Source organism: Zalophus californianus, chromosome 6 (genome assembly GCF_009762305.2).
Source record: "Zalophus californianus isolate mZalCal1 chromosome 6, mZalCal1.pri.v2, whole genome shotgun sequence".
Lineage (NCBI taxonomy): Eukaryota > Metazoa > Chordata > Mammalia > Carnivora > Otariidae > Zalophus > Zalophus californianus.
Window position 1 is genome coordinate 30,630,517 of NC_045600.1, and position 25,942 is coordinate 30,656,458.

General features: G+C 39.1%; 2 protein-coding genes across 3 annotated transcripts in view; both read left to right on the plus strand.

The window, feature by feature from the left end:
- Positions 1-4,578: 4,578 nt before the first annotated feature.
- On the plus strand, positions 4,579-5,037 carry LOC113908959 (ragulator complex protein LAMTOR1-like). Its single transcript, XM_035727913.1, has one exon. The coding sequence runs from the start codon at positions 4,579-4,581 to the stop codon at positions 5,035-5,037; it is 459 nt and encodes a 152-aa protein (XP_035583806.1).
- A 1,260-nt stretch (positions 5,038-6,297) lies between these two features.
- The window catches only part of LOC113908960 (synaptojanin 2 binding protein), a 38,516-nt gene continuing 18,871 nt past the window's right edge, over positions 6,298-25,942 (plus strand). The window contains exon 1 of one of the 2 annotated variants that reach the window (XM_027569732.2): positions 6,298-6,484. In XM_027569732.2, coding sequence (XP_027425533.2) covers positions 6,421-6,484 — 64 coding nt within the window. In that variant the 5' untranslated portion in view covers positions 6,298-6,420. The remainder of the gene's footprint in view (positions 6,485-25,942) is intronic. The other variant, XM_027569731.2, reaches the window with a different exon arrangement.

Below are 25,942 nucleotides of genomic sequence, written 5' to 3' on the forward strand. Positions count from 1 at the left end.
ATTTATAGAAAAACTCTTTTGCATGAATAAATGTCTTTGTGTTGTATTATTATCAGGACCAAACCAAACAAACAAGCAAAAAAAAAAAAGTCATAAAGTATGATGTCTAGTAGAATTCCACTTTTTTGTCAAAAAATATCTAGATAGAGAGAGATAGGTAGATAGATACATAGACAAGTATATATTTGTACCAGGACCTTCAGCTAAACATTTAAAAGTCTGATATCATTTTCTTTCTCCAAGATCTCTAGTACACATAAAGCAACTAACCAGTCCCACACTCCATAAATGCTTTGACTAAAATATTCCATGGCATCAGATATATGACTTCAGGGGACCACTGATGATAATTCAAATAACCATTTTGAATGAATGCTACAGAAAACCAATTCCACATTCCCACCTTATGTTCTTTACCAATAACTCTATCATTCAGGACTCAGTCAGGTATGCAGAATCACTCTCAGTGTTTTAGGATAAGTGATCCACATTAAAAATTAGACTTTACACAACTGTGGAATAAGTGGAAAGTAAAGGTCCAGAAGGGCATCCTGCTGCATCAGAGAAGGGATCGCCAACCAGCCAATCTGAAAAGCCACCCGCATCCAGCTTCTGAAGTAGGAATGTAAAAGGAAGTTGTTGCCTCTGTGTTCCTACCTCCTCTGTGTATCCACACGCAAGTTTCTAGGGATAGGCCTGGGTCTGCTCTTGATCATCTTGGACAAGTTTTAGGAAGAAGAGTTAGAGATGGAACAGAGGGAAACAAGGATATGCTAGAACCCACCAGGCACCTCTGCATCTGTTCATCATCATACACAACTGCAAAAAGTACTTCCAAATCTACTAATCCACTTCTGCCTTCCAAACCAAATGTTTTTTCTTTGGTTAAAGTCTAAATTAGAGCCGTGTAGTGAAACTTAGTTTGGGAAACTCAGTTTCTAGCTTAATTAAGTTGACACAGCACAACTCATCACAAGAACCATACTATTACTACTATTTTACTCTATTACTATTATTACTACTAATTCGTTAATTTCACCTTTTCTATGAAAAATGAATGTGAAATTCAGAAAATGTTTTTTAACGTAGTCAGTCAATCAGGGACCTATCTACATGCTTATCTTATGAAGTCTGACTAATTACAGCAAGCTACCAGGAATCCTAATTGCATCAGTCTCTGGGTTCTTTGGGAAAGGGAGGTGTATTAGAAAGACCATCAACACCTAAGTCCTAAATTCAAATTCTGATAATGCTTCTTTCTAGCCATGCGCTCTTAAGCAAGTTAAATTTTTCTTTGATCCTTAGCTTCCTCATCTACAAAATAGACTTACCTGTACTTACTCTGAAGGTTACTATGAAGGCTAAATCAAATAATATACTGAAACAAATCCACCTTGTCCCCACCATTAGTTAAATGATAGAGTGCACTCTAAGACTGACACTAGAATCAAGTTTCAGAAACCAAAAGATGATCAAGTCCGCACTATCATCAGGGAGTAGGCATGAGGGGAGAGCTGGTTTAGAAGGAATAAGGTATTCTGAGAAGGGATCTTATAGTCTAGTCAAGGATAACAGTTCATAGTGTTCTGTGAGAAATTGATCCTGTCACATATTCTCTGGTCCAGTTCCAGGACGATTAACTTATTTATTCATTCAACAAGTATTTAGTGAATAATCACTATGTTTGATTATTACAACCACTGTTACTGTACAGGGGATATGAATAGAAAGACACAATTTGCACATCTAAAATGTAATGTAGGAAGGGTTGAAGATGGTGGGGTAGGAAGACTATGAACTCACCTTTTCCCACAGACACGCAGAATCTACACCTACATACAGAGTCATGCCTCCTGAGAAAGAACTGAGGGCTGATGAAACAGCTCTGCACAACAAAGAATAGGGGCACCACACAGAGAAGAGACAGAGACACAATAATGACCAAAGCCCCACACCTGGTGCTACGAACTGCGGGGCAGGGTAAGGGGTGGGATATCACTGAGTGGCCCGTGTACAGATTCACCTAAGCTGGAACACAGCAAAAAAACCAAAACAAAAAACAAAAAACAGTGGTTTAAAGGGCAATTAGACTGTAAGTGAAGGAAACCCATTTATGAATCCTTGAGTGTACACCAAACAGTTGGGGAAGTATTGGAACTCTCTCTGAGGTTGGAGCTGCTGGTGAGCACCATTGTTTACATTGTCCCTCCATTTTGATAGTGCAGATGGGAGCAGCAACTGGGCGCTCTAGCTAGTCTGCTCCCTCAGTGGGCCCTGGGCCATTAGCCCATACCAGCTTCAGCTGTTCCACAAAAGTGGCTCCCCAGTTATGCCTCCTATAGCTCCAGCCTTCCCACCAAGGCTGCCCTGGCAAGGAACACACCAGGACACCCCTGGCCTCTGCCCACTCCAGCTCCAGCTGACTCACTAAGGAAGCCCAGGCACACAACATCCCAGGACACCCCAAGCCCATGCCTGCTTCAGCTTCAGCCATTCCCCAAAGTGCCTCCTGCATGGAGGGCCACACTTATTCCAGCCCCAGCTGTCCTACCAGGGCAGCCCTTGCGCAAAGCACCCTGGGATCCATTGGCTCATGCCCACTTCAGCTCCAGCTGCCCCTCCAGGGTAGCCCTAGTGTGGAGTGCCCTGGAATCACCCAGCCCGAGCCCACCACAGCTCCAACCAGCCAGTCAAAGTCAAAAGGCATGTGTAATCTACACAGTGGATATTCCCATACAAACCCACTCCCTCAAGACTGGCAGAGGTTTGTTTCGCCTAACCCCCAGAAACAAACACAGAAGGTCAGACAAAATGAAGAGACAGAGGAATATACTCAAAATGAAAGAATAAGACAAAACTTCAGAAAAAGAACTAATGTAATAGAGATAAACAATCTACCTGATAAAGAATTCAAAGTGATGTTCATAAAGATGCTTACCACATGAGAGAAGACTGAATGAATTCGATGAGAACTTCAATAAAGAGATAGAAAATATAAAAAAAGAACCAGTCAGAGCTGAAGCAAACAATAGCTGAAATGAAAATTAATCCTTAATTGAAGAAGAGATAAAGAATTTTCCAGACAAACAAAAGTTAAATGAGTCCATCACCACTAAACTGGTCTTTTTTTTTTTTAAGATTTTATTTATTTATTTGAGAGAGAGAATGAGATAGAGAGAGAGCATGAGAGGGGAGAGGGTCAGAGGGAGAAGCAGACTCCCTGCTGAGCAGGAAGCCTGATGTGGGACTTGATCCTGGGACTCCAGGATCATGACCTGAGCCGAAGGCAGTCGCTTAACCAACTGAGCCACCCAGGCACCCACCACTAAACTGGTCTTACAAGAAATGTTAAAGAGACTTCTTTAAGTGGAAAAGAGAAGACCATAACTAGAAGTAAGAAAATTATGAAATAAAAACATTTCATTGGTAAAAGCAAACATATAATAAAGGTAGTAGATCGATCACTTATAAAACTAGTATAAAGGTTGAAAGACAAAAGTAAAATCAATTATATCAAAAAATGAGTAAAGGGATTCATAAAGAGATATAAAGTATGATATATATATATATAAAACATGGAGGGGGGAAGTATAAATGTGCTTTTAGAATGTGTTCAAACTTAAGTGACCATCAGCTTAATATGGACTGTTACACTCTTAGAATTTTATATATGAACCTCATGGTAACAAACTGAGAACCTATGATAGATATACAAAAAATAAAAAGGAATCCAAGCATAACACTAAAGTCATCTATCACAAGGGAAGAGAGTAAGAAAAAGGAGCAGACAACTACAGAAAACAACAAAATGGCAACAAAGTACATGCCTGTCAATTAATTACTTTAAAGGTAAATGGTCTAATGCTCCAATCAAAAGACAGACATAAGGTGATTGAATACATTTTAAAAAAAAGACCCATCTGTATGTTGTCTACAAGGGACTCACTTCAGGCCTAAAGACACACATAGACTGAAACTTATGGAAAAAGACATTCCATGCAAATGAAAGTGAAAATAAAAAAGCTGAGGTAGCAATACTCATATCACACAAAATACTTTGTTTACTTATTTTTAAATTTAAATTCAATTAATTAACATATAATGTATTATTAGTTTCAGAGGTAGAGGTCAGTGATTCGTCAGTGTTATATAACACCCAGTGCTCATGACATCACGTGCCCTCCTCAATGTCCATCACCCAGTTACCCCATCCCTCCACCCGCCTCCCCTCCAGCAACCCTCAGTTTGTTTCCTATGATTGAGAGTCTCTTTCGGTTTGTCTCCCTCTCTGATTTCATCTTGTTTTATTTTTTCCCTTATGATCCTCTGTTATGTTTCTTAAATTCCACATATCAGTGAGATCATATGATAATCATCTTTCTCTGATTGACTTATTTCACTTACCACAAAATAGACTTTAAAACATAGAGGAATAAGGGCAACTGCGTGCTCTGGGAAGGGCTAGGTGGGGAGGCGGGTGGCTGCTTGCTGGATGCAGCCACAGGTCATGTGACTGAAGGGATCCTAACGGATGCCGGCCCTCCTCCCCTGGCCTGAGCGCCCAACAGGACCCCAGCTATGGGGTGCTGCTACAGCAGCGAGAACGAGTACTCGGACCAGGACCAAGAGGAGCGGAAGCTGCTGCTGGATCCTAGCAGCCGCCCTGCCAAAGCCCTCAAAGGAGCTGAACCCAACTACCACAGCCTGCCTCCCACTCGCACAGATGAGCAGGCCCTGCTCTCCTCCATCCTTCCTAAGACAGCCAGTAACATCATTGACGTGTCTGCTGCGGACTCCCAGGGCATGGAGCACTACAGCACCCGCTTGGCTGTGCTGAGCCACAGCCTGACCCACTGGAAGAAGCTGCCGTGGCGGCCATCTCTCACCAGCCAGCCCCACCAAGTGCTGGCCAACGAGCCCATCCCCTTCTCCGACTTGCAGCAGGTTTCCATGATAGCTGTTTATGCCTACAGGGCACTTTCTCAGATCCAAGTGGATGCAGAAGAGGAGCTGGTTGTACAGTTTGGGATCCCATGAGGAGAAGGATCCTTGAACAAACTCTTCTCCTCTCTTTGCCCCGTCTCCATCCTGCCTCCTGGCTCCCGGCCTCTCTGCGGCTCACACAGTACCCTAACGTGCTACTCATCACAGAGAAGAGTGTGGAAGACGAGAAGAGTGAGGCTGGAAGCCTGTGCAAATGAAGATGGAGCAAGGACGAGTAGAACGATTTGGGACTGGTGTTCAAAGCCCTGGCCAGAGATGGGGTGAGGGTCAAAAGGTTAGGGCCTAGTAGGTCTCCACAGTCCCTGGAAAAGTGGAGGTACCACTGTGAGGGTGACCCCTAGGGGGCGTATGGGGCCCCCTTCCTACCTTCTCTTGGCCTCACTCCTGTCTCCCTCTCCCTTGACTCGGTGCTCACATGCACCTCACTATGGTTTGTTACTACAATATTATTGGCTATATTCCCTATATTCATTACATCCCCATGACTTACTTATTTATAACTGGAATTTTGTACCTCTTTATCCCCTTCACCTATTTTGCCCACCCCCCAATCCCTCCCACTCTGTTAACCAACAGTTTTTTCCCTTTATCTATGAGTCTATTTCTGTTTTGTTTATTCGTTTCATATTTCTTCATTGATGATTTGCTTTTCCCATTTCTATTTCCTCTCTTCTCTTGATATTCCATTCTCACTTATTTATACTTTACTTTTTTCACTTACGATATACTGCTTTTTATTATGATCATTTTATCCACTCATTCAATCAACATGTTGAGGAGGCTTGGAAGTGAGGGTGGCATGAGTCAAAGCTTTAAGTACCTGCTTGTCATAGTTTTATTTTTCCTTTGGATCGTGGCAATTAACTAACACAGGCGGCCACTACAGGGGTGACATACCGAAGAATGTATACAGCAAACTGTGTTAAGTCCTCTTACACGAGAACGTGCATGGAATGGACTGTATTTGCCTGGCTCTATAAAAGGGTGAGATCTCCTCTGGAGTCGCATTAGCGGATTGCCTGCGACGCCCCTCCTAATCTGAATAACAGAACTTATTTTTTCCCTCATGTTTGTAGCGGTTTTCTGAGATGTCAGGAGATTTTATGTTTAATTTCTCCTCGCCAATATCAATTAATTTGTGTCTCCGACCTTTACGACCCCCGCCCCCAACGGTAAGGTAGGACGGTAACCGACTCGCCGCCCAGCTCGCCGTGCGTGGCGCGGGCGGACGAGAGAAGCCGGGAGAACCACGACTCCCAGCATGCCCTGCGCTCCCAGCGCTCCCGGCGTCCTCTTCCGGTCTGCGGGCTGCTGAAACCGAGAGTGCGGTGCTGTGGGCGCCCCGCGGAGATTGGTTCACCTTCACCTGCGCGAGCCCCCGCCGACCCAGGTGGGAAGCCAAAAGAGCAGTGAGACATGAACGGAAGAGTGGATTATTTTGTCACTGAGGAGGAAATCAGTCTTACCAGAGGACCCTCGGGTATGTGCGGCACAGGTCGTCTCCGGGAGCAGGGTGCTTGAGGTTGTAATTGCAGAGCGGACACCTCTCCTGCTGAGCGCGATTCCTTTGGCCTTGGAGCCGGCAGGCCCCAGCCTAGAGGTTCCCTGCAACGCTCTGAGCACGTAGAAGACTATATTGGCATCCATCGTTAGCCCGACCCGGATCTGAGGAATCCACCTCATTTTTCAGTCGGATTATCACATGTATTTATAGTCAGGAAGGTTTCGCGTGCTAATAGGCCTAGCAAGTTCTGCCCCAAAGCCTGCTTTTTAACACCACACCCCTCCTTCCGTTGCCTACTTTATCCCTTTTCCTGTGAGACTGTTCAGTAAAAATGGGAGCGTAAACGGTGTTGAGTAAATGCATAGCCGTTTTCTTGGTGCTAGAAATCCCTCCCTCCTCCTTTCCGTTTTTGGGAAATTAGAGTGTCAACTGGAATGCTAAAACGGAAAGAAACGTTAGAGATTTGCTACAGCACTTTTCAAACCTGGTTGTGCCTCAGAATTACCCAGGGTTTCTCGGTTTTGCTTTAAAAAAATATGTTAATTCCAAATAAAATCTTTTTTAAAAAATGTTAATTCCTAGGTCCCATCTCTAGGAATTTGGATTCAATGTAAGTTTTGTTTGTTTGGGTTTTTTTTTCTTTCTTTTTTTTTAAAAAACCACGTCCTGTGACTCTGATACCGCTAAATCCTCACTTAGTCCTCAGTCAGCTTTCCCCTCGAACCCCCCCGTTTCCACCAACGCTGTCTCTCCACTGGGCTCTTAACGCTACTTATGTGCAGCCTGCCTTGGGTTTTGTTGCCTTCCCTTTACAGCTGTCTAGTGTATGGATTAAGAGCTTTAGCTTTGGGATTATGTAGATCCATCTGGTATCTAACCTCTTACTAGAATTTTGACATTGGTTGACTGACTTTACTGGTAGAAGCTATGCCTTAGTTTCTCATCGGTAAAATGTGCCTGTTAATAGACCCTATACTTCATAGGGTTATGAGAATGAAATGAGTTAATCTGTGTGAAACGTTCAGAACATGGCCTGACACCTGGAAAGCACTGTTTGTTTCCTACTGTTGTTATTGTTGATAGATGAATAACTAGATTAGTACCATAAATCCTGCTAAATACTGTTTTTCCAAGTCTTCAGTAACTCATCAAGTACTATGAGCTCTAGTTCTGAAATGTTTCTGTAAATCTTCTGCTCCTTTTTGCTCGCCGCTCCACTACCTACAACAGTCCATCATCTTTCCTCATGTGGAATTTTGCAATATCTTGACCACCACTTATAGACTATTCTTCATAAAGTATAGCTTTCAGAATCATCCATACTTTGTCTTTTTTTCTTGTTACACAAGATTGGAAGTCAGCTTTACTTAAGGAAATGTAATTCATTCTAACCTGCATAATTTAGTGTCATGCTTCATAGGAGCTCCTAAACGTTTGTTGAATGCTCATTCAGTATGCCAGTTCTTTTAGATTCATTTTTCCTATTTTATGTAAATTTCTCGTTCTCTCACTCTTAATATTTATTGACTTTTGAGGCTAATACGGAAAAGCATTGTTAAGCCAAAAATCTGCTTTCCTGTACTTTTCATCCATAGGCACTCTAGGGCCAGTTAAAACAATGCTAGTTCCTTTTCTGATTGTCCTGCAAGTATTTAAAGTTGTTCTGCTCCTGTTTTGTCTGTTTCCTCTATAGCCTAGGTATCCCTAATTATAATATTAGCTGCCTTGATGTGATTTGGGATTTAATTCTTGTCTCTTAAGAATTTCACGTACTGTGATTAACATAACAATAAAAAAATTAAAAAAAAAGAAGAGGGAAGGGACAAGTAAAAAGGAAAAAAAAAGACTGCATTTGAAATAAACCCTGTGCATTTATATAAAAAAAAAAAAAAGAATTTCACGTACTTTGACATGGTTCTTTTGCTGTGGCATCCACAATATTTCCAGGATCTCCTGACTACAGCAGAGCAGTACTCTGATACTATCTTGTGTGTTCAAGTCACTGAATATTTTTTTAAAGTTCAGTGTAATATCACTTCACATTTTTTTGGTGTTTGCATAGCAGGGTTGACTAATGTTCAGCTCACCATTTGCGAAAGTTCCTGATCCTCTTGATCTTGCAGACGTAAAGTTCCTGGTGTTGACATTTTTCTGAATCATTGGAGTTAGAACAAACTTCATGGTACTCCTTAAGAAGAATAATTATATCTAGCTAATATATTTCCCCCCAAAGTAGTTTAGTTTCTATAGTATATGTGTGTTTATTCACAATGAGTATTTATTCATCAGGTGACTCCTTGAATTTTCCTGAGTATTTTCAGGTCTTACTCATATAGGTTGGTAAACCTAAGAGTTTAGGAGAATAGAGCCACAAATTTAGGATTGAACTGGGATAAAAACAGTCATTTGACGTTTGCTTGCTTCAGTTAACAAGAGAATATTTCAAGTTTCTGTTTATCACCTCTCAAAACTAGTTACCTGGTATGTTGTACTTCTAAGAAGTCTCACATTCTGATTCAGCTTTTCTTCCTGTGTCATCTTGAGGGAAGAAGTCATTTATCACCACCAGAAACTTCCACTAACTTCGGTAGGCTCATAGAGATCTTTTGTTCTGTAGAAGAAATATGAAAAGCCTCTAGTTCTGAATATGCATTTCTGTTTGTAGGCAACATTGTCACTCTTTATGTACAACTTCTATGCAGAGACCCAATAGTTTAATCAGTTAACAACAACAACAAAAATGTATATTCTTTTGCACTTTTGTACCTGTGTTCTGCCAAGGGCAAGAGTCTTGGGATATTTTCAGTGTTTGGGCCCATTTTGTAAGGTAAATGAACTTATTCTGTCTGATCATGCTTACTGCAAGGGAAAGAATGAAATCTTGGGGAAGTTATGACAAAGAAGTGCGTATCTGGGGAGGCAGAAAGAAGCTTGGCATGTAGCATGGCATCTCTCCTATTCCTACCTCCTCAACTGTTTAAGGCGACACTTAGGCTGAATGACTTTGGAGGTGTCTTCCACTTCCAAGAGTTGATGATTTTTTTGGCCCATTCCACATGTTATTTTATGATTCCTGCCATTTTGGACTAACAGTGGGTGATCTGAAGAATTGTCAGAGGCAGTGGTCACAATTTCAAATGGCTTCAAAGGCTTGAAGAGTTCACCTTTTATCCTTTATGGAACACTGTTGATCTTTCTTCTTTCTGTGGGAGTTCAGCTTGATTACAGTCTCTAAGCTTCCCACATTGTCCTTTATCAAATTAAGAGTTCTTAATTTTGAAAAGACCCAGTCACTCTAAGAAGTATCACAAGAATCTAATCTAGCTCCCCCCACCTCCCCACCCCACTGTAACAGGTAGAGATTGGCCATAAAGACAACCTTGTGACTGCTGGGTGTTGACATTAGGATTCCTTGTTCAGGATTGAGGCCTCAGTGAGTTTCAGCAGGTTGCTCCTGATACATTATCTCTAAAGAAGGAAGAGAATCTCTATTTTTCTACTTTTTTTTGCAGAGGATACTGGGTTGGTATGATGTTTTAGTAATGAATAATTGGGGAGGGTATTATATTTCTGGCCCTGTGCTAGTTACTTTATATTTTAACTCATTTAATCTTCACAGCAACCCTGAGTGCTAAGTGATTCATCCACATGATTAGATGAGGAAATGATCTCTCAGAGAGGTTAGGGATTTGTCCAAGTTCTAAAGCCGGTAAGTTTAACCTAGATCTCTTAATTCTACTATTCCATATATTACCTTCCAATATAGTAGCCATGTCTAAGGAGTTGACTGCCAACCTTTCTCCTGGCCTTTATTTGATTATATCATGCCTTAAGGATTTGAAGCATCTTAAATGACTCGCGCAGTCCACAGTGGAAAGTTTTAATAGTTTGCTATTGATAGAGCTGAGAGCATATCAAGGTAAGAACCTAAAAACAAGAAACCCCATTAAGTCCAAGCATTTAAGTCTCTACAGATTGGTCATGTGCTTTGCATTTGACCTTGAGACTGTTGTTACGTTTTCTGAACTGTTCATTCATGTACCAAATAGATCTGAGCCTAAGATGCTATATCTATCTCTTGCTTGCATGAAGTCTTACCCTCATGGAATTTACATTCCAATGGAGACATTACATTCACATGTGAAAAGTGAAATCTCAGTGCAAAGGATGGTTAAGGACTATGATGAGCATGGATGTTGTCAGAAGACAGAGGAAGTATGGCGGGGAGTGTGACCTTGTGCTGGAAAAGTCCGAAGAATGGAGCCATTGATAAGGGCCAGACTCATCAATTACAAGGTAGAATTTATGTTGGTTTTATAGACAGACCAGTGCCAGGCACAGGCAAGGGTATGGCCTAAGCAGTAATAGAAAAGAGAAAATTAGTAAAGCATATTCTGAGGTCAGTGAGTATACCAGCCTGGATAGAAGGGACGGTTCATTTAGGAGACTGAAGGGAGATGAAGTTGCTGAGGTAGACTGGATTATGAAAAGTTCTTAATGCTAGTGTGGAAACTTAAGCTTTCTCTAAGGTTCCATCTTGATTCCTTCCCCTTCCTGTTCATTGATTAAGACAATTCAAGAGTCACCTCCTCCAGGAAGCCTTATATAGTCTAGCTGCCTCCTTGTTATGAATATCATACATCATTTATTGAATGCTCCTCATGTATTGCTAAACTAAGCACTTTGTTTCATGTACTCCCAACAAGGAACAGTTGAAATGATTATTATCCCATTTTACAAATGAGAAAACCTTGACTCCTATGTCACGCAGTTCTTTAAGAGGTAGAGTTAAGAATCGGGTTCAAGTCTATGTGACTTAAAAACCTAGGCTCTGAACCTTCATAGAAAGTTTTTGTTTTCTTTAGGCTCCAACTGGACTCTGTGCATATCCCTGTCTTAGTGTTTATTTCTGTATTTGCTTCCTTATTTGTGTCTCCTCCCTCTACTTCACTCTGAGCTCTTCTGATTCAAAGGTATATACTTCATCTTTTGTTTTCCTAATGCCTTGCTGGGTATAACACAAAGTGGTGGGTAAGTGTTCATGAAATGACTAGGAAAACTGATAAATGTCAGAAAAATAGAATGTTGTTAAGTAAAGAGAACCAGTAACGTTCTCTTTCAGCTTTCAAAACGTCAAACAGGGTTCTCCACTAACTTTAAGAATGAATTTGAACGTAATGCGTTCTAATGCATAAGAAACTAAGATTCAAGAAACAAGGAGATGGAATAGCTAGAAAATCACATAGGGTGAGAAGTGTGTATTATACAAGTCTCTAAAAATTGCTTCAAGGATAATTTTTGTTAATATTTTTTTCAAGACAATCCTTAAGAATAACTGTAAAGTAAAACATCTAGGAATTACGTTGGAGAAGTAGAAAGGCAAACTGATAGATGCTGAGCTATAGAAACATTTTTTTAAAGCCATGTGACTAGGTAGAAAAGTCATCAATGACTGTATTTGAATAAGTGCAAAATTCTCGAGGAAAAAGATCTAAGATGATAGAATAGGAACAAACTGTTGGTTTCTGGAAAGTCAGAAATAAAGGGAAACTGTTCTTAAAAACATTCATTTAGTGTTTACTATGTGCCTACACTATGATTAGGAATCATAGATACTAAAATAAAAAATAAAAGATCCCTACTTTTAAGAATTTTGCAATTCAATAGAATAATTATTAATTATGGTAGGCATATGGCATAGTACCTTCAAGAGGTAGAATAACCAAATAGCTATGGACCTTCATAAGATATGTTCTGTTCCTTGTAGAGTCAGACAAAAGACTCAAGACTGTATTAAATGTCTTTAGGAAATGTTTCGGAAACAATTTAGACAATATCCTCCTCTTGTACAAAACTATGGTGTATCCATTCCTACTACAATGTACAGATTACCATATTTGGGGCAAGAAGCAGTAGAGTAAGAGAAAGTTGAAAAGAGGGCAGTGGGGGAGGGTACAGATGGTAATATGAGGTAAAAATGAAGAGATTGAAACATTTTGAAAGCAAGGGAGCAGATGGAGACATGATCTAGTAGAGAACTGGCATATACATTCAGTGTTTGAACAAAGGCTTATCCTGAAATGAGAGATTAAAATAGATATTTCAGAAGTAGTTGAGGAGCTGTCTATTAGAAGAAGTTACTGTAAAGTAACCAGAATGTTTTTTTGGGGTTTCACTGGGAGACAGGGTCAACCGAAATTGAAAGTGTGCCCTGAATTGTGAGCCGGGAGTACAGCCTTATAAAGGTAAAAACCACAAAGTCGCATAACTTGTTTTGAATAAATTATAATGGTGCTGGCAGAGTTTAAACGGATTATCTAGTGCAGGATTTGCTATTTAATTAACAGGTGTTACATTATCTCTCTTTTGCCCAAAGTAGAAGGATGTGTCCAGTTGGCAAAAATCAAAAGCTCATGGTGTTCTGAGAATTGAAACAGGAGAGTGCATAGGGCCTACTTCCTCAATGTCCTTTGCACTCTATTTTGAGTGACTCTTAGCAGTGCTTCCTTCATTTTGAATCATCTTTTACAGAGCAATAAAAAGAGGCCCAGATATACATCCTGGCAGGTACTGCCTGAACCATCTTTGGGAGGCCATATTCTTTGTTGCCCTTGTTAGATGGAGCACTGTGATAGAGAGGGACTGGCCATGGGCATAACATGTTTTTGGATTGTGGCACCATCTTTATGATACGTCATTGTTAAAGATTTTTTCTCTTTCTCTTTGTCAATGCGTATTTACTTGTTCATGTCTTTTGGAAGAGGTAACAAAAGGCAAGTGATGTATTTCATCTTTGCAGCAGAGGATTTCTGCAGAGCATAATAGTTTTGAATGAAAAGATGCCTCCTCGTTTCATCTCTTGAGTCACTCATTTGAATCATTCATTCATTCTTTCAATCCACATATATTTATTTTTTGCTAGATACTGTGGCTACAGAAGAGAATTGAATTTTAATATAATTGCAGTGAGCAGCAGAGCATAGTGACTAAGAGCCAGAATGCTGAGTAACTAGCTGTGAGACCTTGGGCAAGTTACCGAACTTCTAAATGCCTCATTTTCCTTAGATGAGAGTATTAATCAAAACTACTCATAGAGGGGCGCCTGGGTGGCTCAGTCGTTAAGCATCTGCGTTCGCCTCAGGTCATGATCCCACGGTCCTGGGGGTCCTGGGATCGAGCCTCGCATCGGGCTCCCTGCTGCGCAGGAAGCCTGCTTCTCCGTCTTCACTTCCCCTGCTTGTGTTCCCTCTCTCACTGTCTCGCTCTCTGTCAAAGAAATAAATAAAATCTTAAAAAAAAAAAAAAAAACCTACTCATAGAGTTGTGAGACTTAAATGGATTTGTTTGTTTTACAAATACTTTTATGTTGTAGACTCTGTACCAGGCACTGTTCTAAGCATTTTACCAAAAGATAACTCAGTTTATTTAAAGTGCTTAAATGGTGCCTGCCATTACCACTGCTATGTGGAAAATAGACTTCAGTAGGATAAGAGGTGAGTCATCCAGGAAAGGCAGGGTAACCTGTGTCATAAGAATTTTAAGGTCATTGACCTTTTCCTTCTATATTTTTCTTTTTCTTTTGTGTTCCCTTTTTGGGTTATGAAAAAGCTTGCTAGAGTCTCACAGAAACATTTTTAAACCTTGCTAGATTTCCTCAGAACCGGAAATGTAGGAGTTCCTGGCCTGGGTGTTATTTCCAGTGGCATTAACAGTCACTTCACACCAACTGAGGTCTGTATATTTACAAGGTACTGTATGGGCACAGGAGATAGAAAAATGAACAAAAGCCAGTTACCTGTGCACGGATGTTCATGGCAGCTTATTCATAATTGACACTAATTACTGCAGTCGGGTAAAGAGATAATTAAACAAGTAATTACAGTGCAGTATGTTTCCAGGCAAAGGCAAGAGGACAAAGTCATAGAGATATGGAACGGCTGTGTGCGGAAAAGGGTGAAAAACGGAAGTAGTAGTTATTAAATATTTTAAATGTAATTCCAGTATAGTTAAAATACAGTACAATATTAGTTTCAGGTATACAGTATAGTGATTCAGCACTTCGTACAACACCCAGTGCTCATCAGGGCAAATGTACTCCTTAATTCCCCATCACCTGTTTCACCCATCCCCCCACCCACCTCCCCTCTGCTAACCATCAGTTCGTTCTCTAGAGTTAAGAGTATGTTTCTTGGTTTGTCTCTCTTTTTTTCTCCTACGATCATTTGTTTTGTTTCTTAAATTGCACATATGAGTGAAATCATATGGTATTTGTCTTTGACTTATTTCACATAGCATAATACTGTCTAGCTATATCCATGCTGTTGCAAATGGCAAGATATTACTCTTTCTTGTGGCTGAGTAGTAGTCCATTGTATGTATATACCACTTTATCCATTATCCTTTATCAGTCTGTGGATACTTGGGCTGTTTCAGTAGTTTGGCTATTGTAAATAATGCTGCTTGCTCTAAACATAGGGATGCATATATCTCTTTGAATTAGTGTTTTTGTATTTTGGGGTAAATACCCAGTAGTGTGATTACTGGATCATAAGGTAGTTCTATTTTTAACCTTTTTTTTTTTTTTTTTTTTAAGTAGGCTCCACGCCCAGTGTGATAACCCATCTCGGGGCTTCATCTCCTGACCCTGAGATCAAGACCTGAGCCGAGATCAAGAGTCGGACGCTCAACTAACTGAGCCACCCAGGCGCCCCTATTTTTAACTTTTTGAGGAACCTCCATACTGTTTTCCACAGTGACTGCTCCACTTTGCATTCCCACCAACAGGCAAATGTTAATTTTTTTAAAATTAAGACTTTTATTTATTTAAAGCACTGTTGGTTTCACAGCAAAATTGAGGAAGGTATAGAGATTTTCCCTATGCCCCCCATTGCCACATATACATATCCATCAACAGTGACAGTTTTATTTCTTTCTAATCTTTGTCTTTTATTTCTTACTGTACCGACTAGGACCTCCAGTATAGTGCCAAATACTAGTGGAAAGAGTGGACATCCTTTTCTTGTACCTAGTTTTAGGGATGTTAGTTGTTTGTAGATGCTTTTAATCAGACTTAACGTTACCTTATATTGTTAGTTTGCTGAGAATTCTTATCATGAAAAGGTGTTGACTTTTGCCACCTGCTGTTTCTGCATATACTGAGATAATCATGATTTTTCCTTTACTAACTGCTGAGTTTGTTCGTTTGATTGACCAGTGTTAAAACCACCTTATATTCCTTAGGTAAACCCCACATTCATCCTTTCTGTATATTGCTGGATTCAATTAGTTAATGTTTTCTTGAGGATTTTTGAGTCTATGTACATGAGTAATATTTTTCTGTAGTTTTGTTCTAATATATATTTCATATTTTGGTATCAAGGTCTTGTTTGCATAAAATGGGTTGAGAAACATTTTGTGAAATTACTGAACATATTGTGGATTTTTTGCATAAGGGAATGATTCCTTCCTTAAATGTTTGCTATAATACACCAGTATAATATTCTAGGCCTGAAGTTGTGGGAATATTTTTTTATTATGAATACAATATCTTTAATACACTTGGAGATATTTTTAATAGATATGGGGATATTCAGATATTCTATTTCTTCTTGAGTCAATTTTGATAAGTTGTGGAGTTTTTTTGAAAGAATTTTCCCGTTTTATTGACAATACCATAATTCATAATATTCCCTTATCCTTTTAATATCTTTAGGATATATAGTGATAATCCATTTTGTATTCCTGAAATTGGTAATCTGTAAATTACATTTTCTGGATTAGTCTTGCTAGCAGTTCATCAACCTTATTAATCCTTTCAAAGAACCGTCTTTTGGCTTTGTTAAATTTTTTTGACTTTTATTATTTTCTTCTTTTACTTCCTTTAGGTTTAATTTAGTCTTCTTTTTCTAGGTTTTTTTTTTAAGATTTTATTTATTTATTTGAGAGAGAGAGAATGAGATAGAGAGAGAGAGCATGAGAGGGGGAGGGTCAGAGGGAGAAGCAGACTCCCCGCCGAGCAGGGAGCCCGATGCGGGACTCGATCCTGGGACTCCAGGATCATGACCTGAGCTGAAGGCAGTCACTTAACCAACTGAGCCACCCAGGCACCCTTTTTTTTTTTTTTTTTTAAAGATTTTATTTATTTGACAGAGAGAGAGACAGTGAGAGAAGGAACACAAGCAGGGGGAGTGGGAGAGGGAGAAGCCAACTCCTGCTGAGCAGGGAGCCTGATGCAGGACTTGATCCCAGGACCCTGGGATCATGACCTGAGCCGAAGGCAGACGTTTAATGACTGAGCCACCCAGGTGCCCCTTTTTCTAACTTCTTAAGATAGAAATTTAAGTCATTGATTTTATACCTATTTATTTCTTCTGTGAGCATGTAAAGCTGTAAATTTCTCTCTAAATGTTCCTTTGGCTACATCCCACAATTTTTAATATATTGTGATTTCATTTTCAGTGTCATTCAACTACAGTGTGTTCTATATTCCCTTATAGTTTCATCTTTTACTCATTGGTTATTTGTTTTCCAAACACTGAGGGAATTTTTTCAATATCTTTTTGTTATGGACTGAATATTTGTGGCCCCCGGCCCACATTCATATGTTGAAGCCTTAACCCTCAGTGTGACAGTATTTGGAGATTTGGAGATTAGGCCTTTACAGAAGTAATTAAAGTTAAATGAAGTCAAGGGTAGGGCTCCGATCCTATAGAATTAGTGTCCTTGTAGAGACCCAGAAAACTCTTTCCCTCTCTGCACATGCACAAGAAGCACATAGTGAGATGGTGGCTACCTACAAATCAAGAGGAGGCCTCAGTGTGAAATTTTCCTAACTGTACTTTGATTATGGTCTTCCCAAGCCTCCAGAACAGAAATTTCAGCTGTGTGGTCTATGGTATTTTATTGTGGCAGCCCAAGAAAACTAAAACAGTTATTTTTGCTGATTTCTAATTTATGTCTATCCTTTGAAATTTAGCAAGACAGACTTATGGAGCAGCCTATGGTCCATCTTTGTGAACATTACCTGTGCATTAGAAAGGAATCTTATTCCATAGTTGTTGAGTGTGGTGTTCTGTAAAGATAAATTAGGTTAAGTTGGTACGTAGTGTTGCTCAAGTGTTCTGTATTTTTACTGATTTTTCTGTCAACTTGTTCTATCAGTTACTGCGAGGGAAATGTTGAAATCTACAGCTGTCATTTTTTATTTGCCTTTTTCTCATTTCAGTTTTTGCTCCATAAATATTTAAGTTCTGCTATTCGGTATGTTCATATTTAGTGTTTTAATGTCATCTTGGTGAATTGACTCCTTTTTCATGAGGAAGTGTCCTTTTTTGTCCTCTGTAATATTCCTTATTCTGAAGTCTACTTTTTATGATGTTAAAAGGGCCAGTCCAGCTGTTTAATATATCTATGTCCATCCCTTTCATTTTAACTTGTGTTTACCCGTGTATTTATGATCTCTGGTGCTTTCATTCCTTTATATAGATCCAGTTTCTGTTCAATGTTATTTTTCTTTTGCCTGAAGGATTTCCTTTCACATTTATCATAGTTTAGATCTGCTTGTGACAAATTGTCGCAACTTTTGTTTTTCTGAAAAAATACTTATTTTGCCATTCGTTTTTTTTTTTTAAAGTTTTATTTATTTATTCATGAGAGTCAGAGAGAGAGAGAGAGGCAGAGGCAGAGGGAGAAGCAGGCTTCCCGCCTAGCAGGGAGCCCAATGGCGGGACTCGATCCCAGTACCCTGGGATCATGACCTGAGCTGAAGGCAGATGCTTAACCATCTGAGCCACCCAGGCGCCCCTTGCCATTCTTTTTGAATGCTATATTCACTGGATGTAAAATTCTAAGTTGACTTTTGTTTTTCTGTTAGCATTTTAAAGATGATGTTTCATTGACTTAAGGCATGTATAGTTTCTGAGGAAAAGACTATTGTCATTCACATCTTTGTGCCTTAGTACATATGTGTCCTTTTTTCCTGTGACTACTTTTAAGATTCTCTGTATATCTCTTTTTGCAGAATGTGGTTATGATATACTTTGCTGTTTTTTTTCTTTTCTGTTTATTCTGATTGGAGTTTGTTGAGCTTAGATCTGTTTGTGTAAATTTTTCATAAATTTGAGCCAATTTTTTTTTTAATTTTTAAAAATTTATTTGAGAGAGCAGAGCAGAGCTAGCAAGAGAGAACACAAGGGGCAGGGGAAGAGGGAGAAGCAGGCTCCCCGCTGAGCAGGGAGCCTGATGTGAGGCTCAATTCCAGGACCCTGGGATCATGACCTGAGCTGAAGGCAGACACTTAACCGACTGAGGCATCCAGGCACCCCAAGCCGGTTGTTTCTTCAACTATTTTTTGTTTCCCTTTTTCCTCTTCTTCTGGAACTCCAGTTATATATTGCTATTTTCTATATGTTACTGTGGTTTCCCTTCTAAGTCTTCGGGTTCATTGATCTTTTCTCTTATGGTATCAAATCTGCTGTTAATCACATCTGGTATATTTTTTCCTTTCAGACATTGTAATTTTCAAATCTGTAAGTTTCATTTTTTAAAAAATCTTCCATTTTCATACGTACATCAGTGGAACAGAATAGAGAGTCCAGAAATAAACCCATGCATGTATGGTCAATTAATTAATGACAAAGGGGCTAAGAATATACAATAGGGAAAGGATAGTCTCTCCAAAAATGGTGTTGGGAAAACTAGACAGAATGCAAAAGACATCTAAACATGAACAAGAATGAAACTGAACCACTGTCTTATACCATATATAAAAATCAACTCAAAATGGATTAAAGGCTTGAAAAAAATCTTCCATTTTGTCATTATGTTTGACTTTATTTCCACGTAGTTATAGTAGCCTTTTAAACATCCTTGTCTGCCTATTTCATCCTTTATTATTTCTGGCTGTGTTTCTAATGACTGATTTTTCTCTTGATTATGGGTCATGTTTTCTTGTTTCTTAGCATGTTAATTTTTAATTAGATTCTGGATGTTGTGAATATTACATTGTTGCATGTCTGCATTTTGTTTTATTACATTAACATTGTTAATGTTACAATGTTGAACTTTGTTTTAGCAGGCAGTTAAGTAACTTGTAGATCGGTTTGACCTCCTGAAGGCCTGTTTGTAACCTTTTCTAGGTTCTAAAGTAATATTTACTTCAGGTATAGTTCAGCTCTACAAATGAGGTATGCTCTAAGTGAGTGTCCACAGAATTTTCAAGCGAATCATTGAGGATTTCCAGTCTGGCTGGTCAGAACTTGAAAGTCTCCTTGCATTTTGTGAACTCTGATAATTATTCAGCATGCAACTTCCTAGTTTTTGTTTTTCCAGCTTTGTGGAGTTTGACTCAACATATGCATGGTCCAGTACTTGGTTAAGACTCATGCAGATACTTGGATCTCTTTTTTTCTGCCTATGTTCCTCCTTTCCAGAACTTTGCCCTGCAACTTCCAGCAACCTCACCCTCTCCAAACTCTAATCCCCATTTCATCAACTCAGTGAAGCTGCTAGGTTTTGCTTGGGTCCTGCTCCCTGTGGTTGTGATCAGAAATTGCCTCCACGTGGAATACTCAGGTGATCATCAAGCTACACTGTTTTAATTCAGCAACATGTTAAAAGGAATATGTGCCATGACAAAATGGGATTTATTCCATGAATGCAAAGATGATTCCACAAAAGAAAATCATTTGAAGTAATACAACATTTTAATAGAATGAGGAAAAAAACCAACATGATCATCTCGGCAGATACAGAAAAAGCATTTAAGGATATTCAACATCTTTCCATGTTAAAAAAACAAAGTAGGAATAGGAGGAAATTTCCTCAACATGATAAAGGCCATGCATGAAGAATCCACAGCTAACATCATACTTACGTAAGCATGAAAGCTAAGATCAGGAACAAGATAAGGATGTCTGCTTTCACCACTTCTGTTCAACGTGGTATTAAAAGTTCTAACCAGGGCACCTGGGTGGCACAGTTGGTTAAGTGTCTGCCTGCAGCTCAGGTCATGATCCCAGGGTCCTGGGATTGAGTCCTGCATTGGACTCCCTGCTCTGTGGGGTGTCTGCTTCTCCCTCTGCCTCTGTTCCTCCCCCACACTCATGTGCTCTCTCTCCCTCTCTTTCAAATAAATAAAATCTTTAAAAAAATAAAAGTTCTAACCAGAAAGATTAGGCAAGAAAAAGAAAGAAAAGGTATACAAATTGAAGAGGAAGAAGTAAAATTGTCTCTATTTACAGATGGATGACATGATCTTACATGTAGTAAACTCTAAAGGTTCTACAAACAAACAAAACCTGTTAGAATTTATAACAAATTCAGCAAAGTTGCAGGATACAAACTCAACACACAAGATCAGTTTAGTTTCTCTACATTAACCATGAACAATCTGGGAAGGAAATTAAGTAATTCCATTTACAATAGCATCAAAAACAATAAAATACTTATAAATAAGTTTAAGGAGGCAATAACTTGTACATTGAAAACTACAAAATTTGACTGAAAGAAATTAAAGACATGAATAAGTGGAATTATATTCCACATTCATGGATTGAAAGACTTAATATTGTTAAGATGACAGACAATACTATCCAAAGCATTCTGCAGACTCAGTGCAGTCTTTGTCAAAATCTGATCAGCCTTTTTGCAGAAATAGAAAACCACATTCTGCAATTCGTATGAAATGTCAAGGGAGCCCCCCCCAATAGCCAGTGCAATCTTGAAAGAATGAAGTTGGGGGACTTACAACTTCCTGATTTCAAAGCTTGCTACAAAGCTACCGTGTTCCAAACAGTGTGGTAGGACAGGTGTATAAGGACATAAGGGCAGATGTATAGAGCAATGGAGTAGAATATGTGGCCCAGAAATAAACCTTCTCCTATATGGTCAAATGATTTTTGAAAGGGTGCCAAGCCCATTCGTTGCATTGAAGGACAGTTTCCAACAAATGGTGTTGGGAAAACAATCTCCAAATGCAAAACACTGAAGTTGGATTCTTGCCCTGCATCACTACAAAAGTTAACTAAAAATGCATCAAATACCTAAATGTAAGAGATAACACTGTATGTCCATTGATTGATGAATGGATAAAGAAGAGGTGGTATGTATATATAATGGAATATTATTCGGCCGTAAGAAAGAATGAAATCTTGCCATTTGCAATGACGTGGATGGAGCTAGAGTGTTATGCTAAGTGAAATAAGAAAGACAAATTTTGATTTCACTCATATGTTGAATTTAAGAAAGAAACGAGCCAAGGGGAAAAGTGAGGCTAACCAAGAAACTGGCACTTAACCATAGCGATAAACTGATGGTTACCAGAGGGGAGGTGGGAGGGTGGGATGGATTAAATAGGTGGTGGGGATTAAGGAGTGCACTTGTTACAAGCACTGGGTGTTGTATGGAAGTGTTGAATAACTATGTTGCACACCTGAAACTAATATTACACTGTATGTTAACTAACTGGAATTTAAATAAAAACTTAATAAACAGGATATCCTCCCCCCCCCCCCCAAAAGATCTAACACTAAAACTCTTAGAAGAAAAGGGGAAGTATTTACAGTTTTGGGCTTGGTGATTTTTTGGATATAACATCAAATGCACAGGCAACAAAAGAAAAAAATAAATTGGGTTTTACCAAAATTAAAATTTTGTGCATCAAAAGAAACTAAAGAGAGTTAAAGATAACACACAGAATGAGAGAAGATATTCACAAGTCATATATCTGTTAATGGATTAATATCCAGAATATATAAAGAACTCTTATAACTCAACAACAACAAGACCAATTCAAAATAAGCAAAGGACTTGAAGGACATTTCTCCAGAGAAGATATGCAAATGGCCAGTAAACTCAAGAAAAGATATTCAACATCACTGGCCTTAGGAAAGTGCAAATCAAAACCACGATGACATATCACATCCACTTCATATCCACTAGAATGACTATTCTCCAAAAGACAAGCGAAAATAAATAGTATTGGCGAGGATAAGGGGAAATTGGAACCCTGGGCGTTGCTTGTTGGAATGTAAAATGATGCAGCTGTTGTGGGAAACAGATGGGCACTTCCTCAAATTGTCAAAAAAATTGCCGTGTGATCCAGCAATTCAGTTCCTAGGTAATTGCCCAAAATAACTGAAAGCAGGGACTCAAACAGATACTTGTACACCAATGTTCTTAGCATTCATTATTCACAGTAGCCAAAATGTGGAAACAACCAAATGTCCATTGACAGATGACTGGATACACAATATGTAGTATTATTCAGCTTGTAAAAGGAATGAAATTCTGATACACGTTACAACATGGATGAACCTGGATAATACTATGCTAAGTAAAAAAAAGCAAGTCACGAACAAATATTGTATGATTCCACTTATACGAGGTATATAGAATAGGCAAACTCCTAGAGATATAAAGTACAATAGAGCTTACAGGGGTGAAGAAGAGGGAAGAGTTACTGTTTAATGGGTACAGAATTTATGTTTGGGATGATGGAAAAGGTGTAGATCTGGATAGTGGTGATGGTTGCACAACATTGTGCATGTACTCGATGCCACTGAATTATACATTTAAAAATGGCTAAAAAGTTAAATTTTATGTTACATATATTTTACCACTAAACAAACAGCGAGTTTGATTGACATCTAGGGAGAATTTGTGAGATTATCTTGGGATAGAAAAAACCCGCAGGTTAATAGTGGGGAAATAGGGTGTTTGTCAGTCTGGTGTTCATATTCAACAAGTGGCTACCATCGTTGGTGTTAATGGACTGGTTTTTTTTGTTTTAATTATGTCCAAAATTATTATTTCCAGAATAATATATAATATGGTTAAACATTGTTTTTTTTCTTTTACTTTATAACTTTTAGATTTTATAGAGAAGAATATAAAATAAATGAAGGGTTTTTCCTTTTTTTACCTGAAAGTAAACAATAGGGACCCTGACTAAGGTGACAGAACTCCAGAATGACCAGTTCTTCCTCTGTAATATATTACTTTTGGAAACTGTCCTACAACCATTATTCCAACACAGGTTGACTCCCGAGATAGGCAGCATTGCTTAGCAGACTTTTTTTCCCTAAAGCAGTTGTTTCTATTTCCTACAAAGCTACAGTATGGCAAAATGGTTTAAAACTCACATTTCGGAATCAAATATCCTGACCTACTGTCTTGGCTTTGTGAAGAGCTGTGTGACCTTTTGTAAAATTATTTAATCTCTTCATGCCTCATCTTGAAATTCATTTGTAAAATGTGAGTAATAATTCACGTGTCTGTTGAGAAGATTAAACGAGATAATGAATGTAAAGTGCGTAGCATAGTACCTGGTACATATTAAATGCTCAATAAATACTAACTGTTGCTTCTGCTGTTACTGCTCTTCTGCATAAATAAGCTCAAGGTCTAGACCTGGAGATGGGTGGGGGGTGTCCACAAGAAGGCATTTCTTGTTTAACTTTACAAAACTCTGTATACAAAGACATACTTCTTTTCTCTCCCAGTCCTGTGGTGGCGTCATTCTTACGCTGTCTTTATACTTTTTTGCATTTAGACGTCTCTTCCAAATTACAGACCAAGCACCCATTTTAATCTTACCACATTTAAAAAAATTTATTGGCACGTTATAACCAGAGTTCACTATGCAATACTTCTTCATTCCCTCACTTTTTAAAAAGTCTATTGAGTCCCAGTCTTTTTCTTTTTACCTCTCCCTTCATCCCCTTTTGGATTATAGATGCTGAGAGCTGAATTATATCCTTTAGCTCTGTCACACATTGTCATCATCAGTACCTGCAAGGTCCCTCCCTGGTTTTATTTTTACCCTTCATCCCTAAACTTCATCCTGTATCTTTCCCCCAGAGGCACCCATTCTAATGTGTCTCTGCATGTCTTTAAATATACATGCACTTTTGTAAGTAGGTAATACTGTTTTGTGTGCTGGGTTTCTAATTTATAAGAAGGTATTGTGCTATTAATGTCTACATTTTAAAACTCTGTTACCTTATATATGATTATTCAGATCTTCTAACTCTTAACCAAATTCTAGTTATCTATTCCCTAAAGGATAGACACCTAAATTACCATCAGTTCCACCCTACCACAAAGCATGCTGCAATTAACATTCTTATATCACCCTTTTTTTTTTCTTACATTACCCTTTATAGATAGGATGGTCACATTGGTCTAAGATGAGATTTTAAATTGAAGGGGGCTATTTTAATTATACTGGGACAGCAGGTATATATCAAGACTCCCATGGGGCGCCTTGGTGGCTCAGATGGTTAAGCATCTGCCTTCGGCTCAGGTCGTGATCCCGGAGTCCTGGGATCGAGCCCCAGATCGGGCTCCTGGCTCAGCGGGGAGCCTGCTTCTCTGCCTCTCCCCCTGCTCATGCTCTCTCTCTCTCTCTCTCTCTCTCCCTGTATCTCTGTCTCAAATGAATAAATATTAGAAAAAAGAAAAAGACTCCCAGACAAACCAGGATATGTGATCTACCCTATTTATGGAAGATTTTCCTAGGACACAGTTGATAATCAGCAGATACATACTGGGATAGCCCTTCTCCTTCTGCGTATTTCCAGCTGACATCTGTTGCAATTGGTTGGTGCATGTGGTGGACTGACTGTTGCATATTTTAAATACCACTCTGGCTGGAAACTCTTCATGACCAGGCTGTCTGGGGCACGAGTTATAGATGTTAACTTCAGTAAGTTTGAGTTCCAAACCAGTCTTGTCCTATTACTAGATGGATGGACTTTTTATCTGTCTTATATTTCACATTGGTACTGTGTATTTGTTAATCTTTTCTCCGTCAAACTATCCGATTTGGGGTGGTAGCAGGCACCACTGTTGACAACTACGCTTGTAGTACTTTGTAGGTCATAAGGAATTTTTCAGATTTTATGTTATTGGACCCTACCAATTACCTTTTGAGGTAGAGAGGGCAGGATTTGTAATCCTTATGTTACAGAAAAGGAAACTAAGGATCAGTGAGGTACACTGACCTATTTTAGTCCACATATCTGATAAGTTAACGGAGGTGAATTTGTGACCAGGTCTTCTGACCTTAATTTGTTTCTGCAGATTCTAGAAGGGACAGGGAAAGGATAAATTTCTATTTGTGGTTAAAGCAGGGACTGTCCTGTTTCGCTTTATGTCTTCCTCAGAACATAATACAGTACCTGGCATGTAGTAAATGATCAGGTTTGAACTGGTAGTACGGCTGCTCAGTGCTTTGGTGCCTCCCGTTTATTTCAGCAACACTTCAAGTTTTAGGTAAGTTCTGTTCTATAAATGTTCCGGCTGAACAGAGACTTCATGGCAGTCTCAGAGTTTTCATGTTAAGTGGTGTAGTTCATTTACAACTAACGTAGCAATCACTTATAAACATGCCTAGATGATGTGGTTTCTGGGTGAGAGTAAGCACTTGAATGT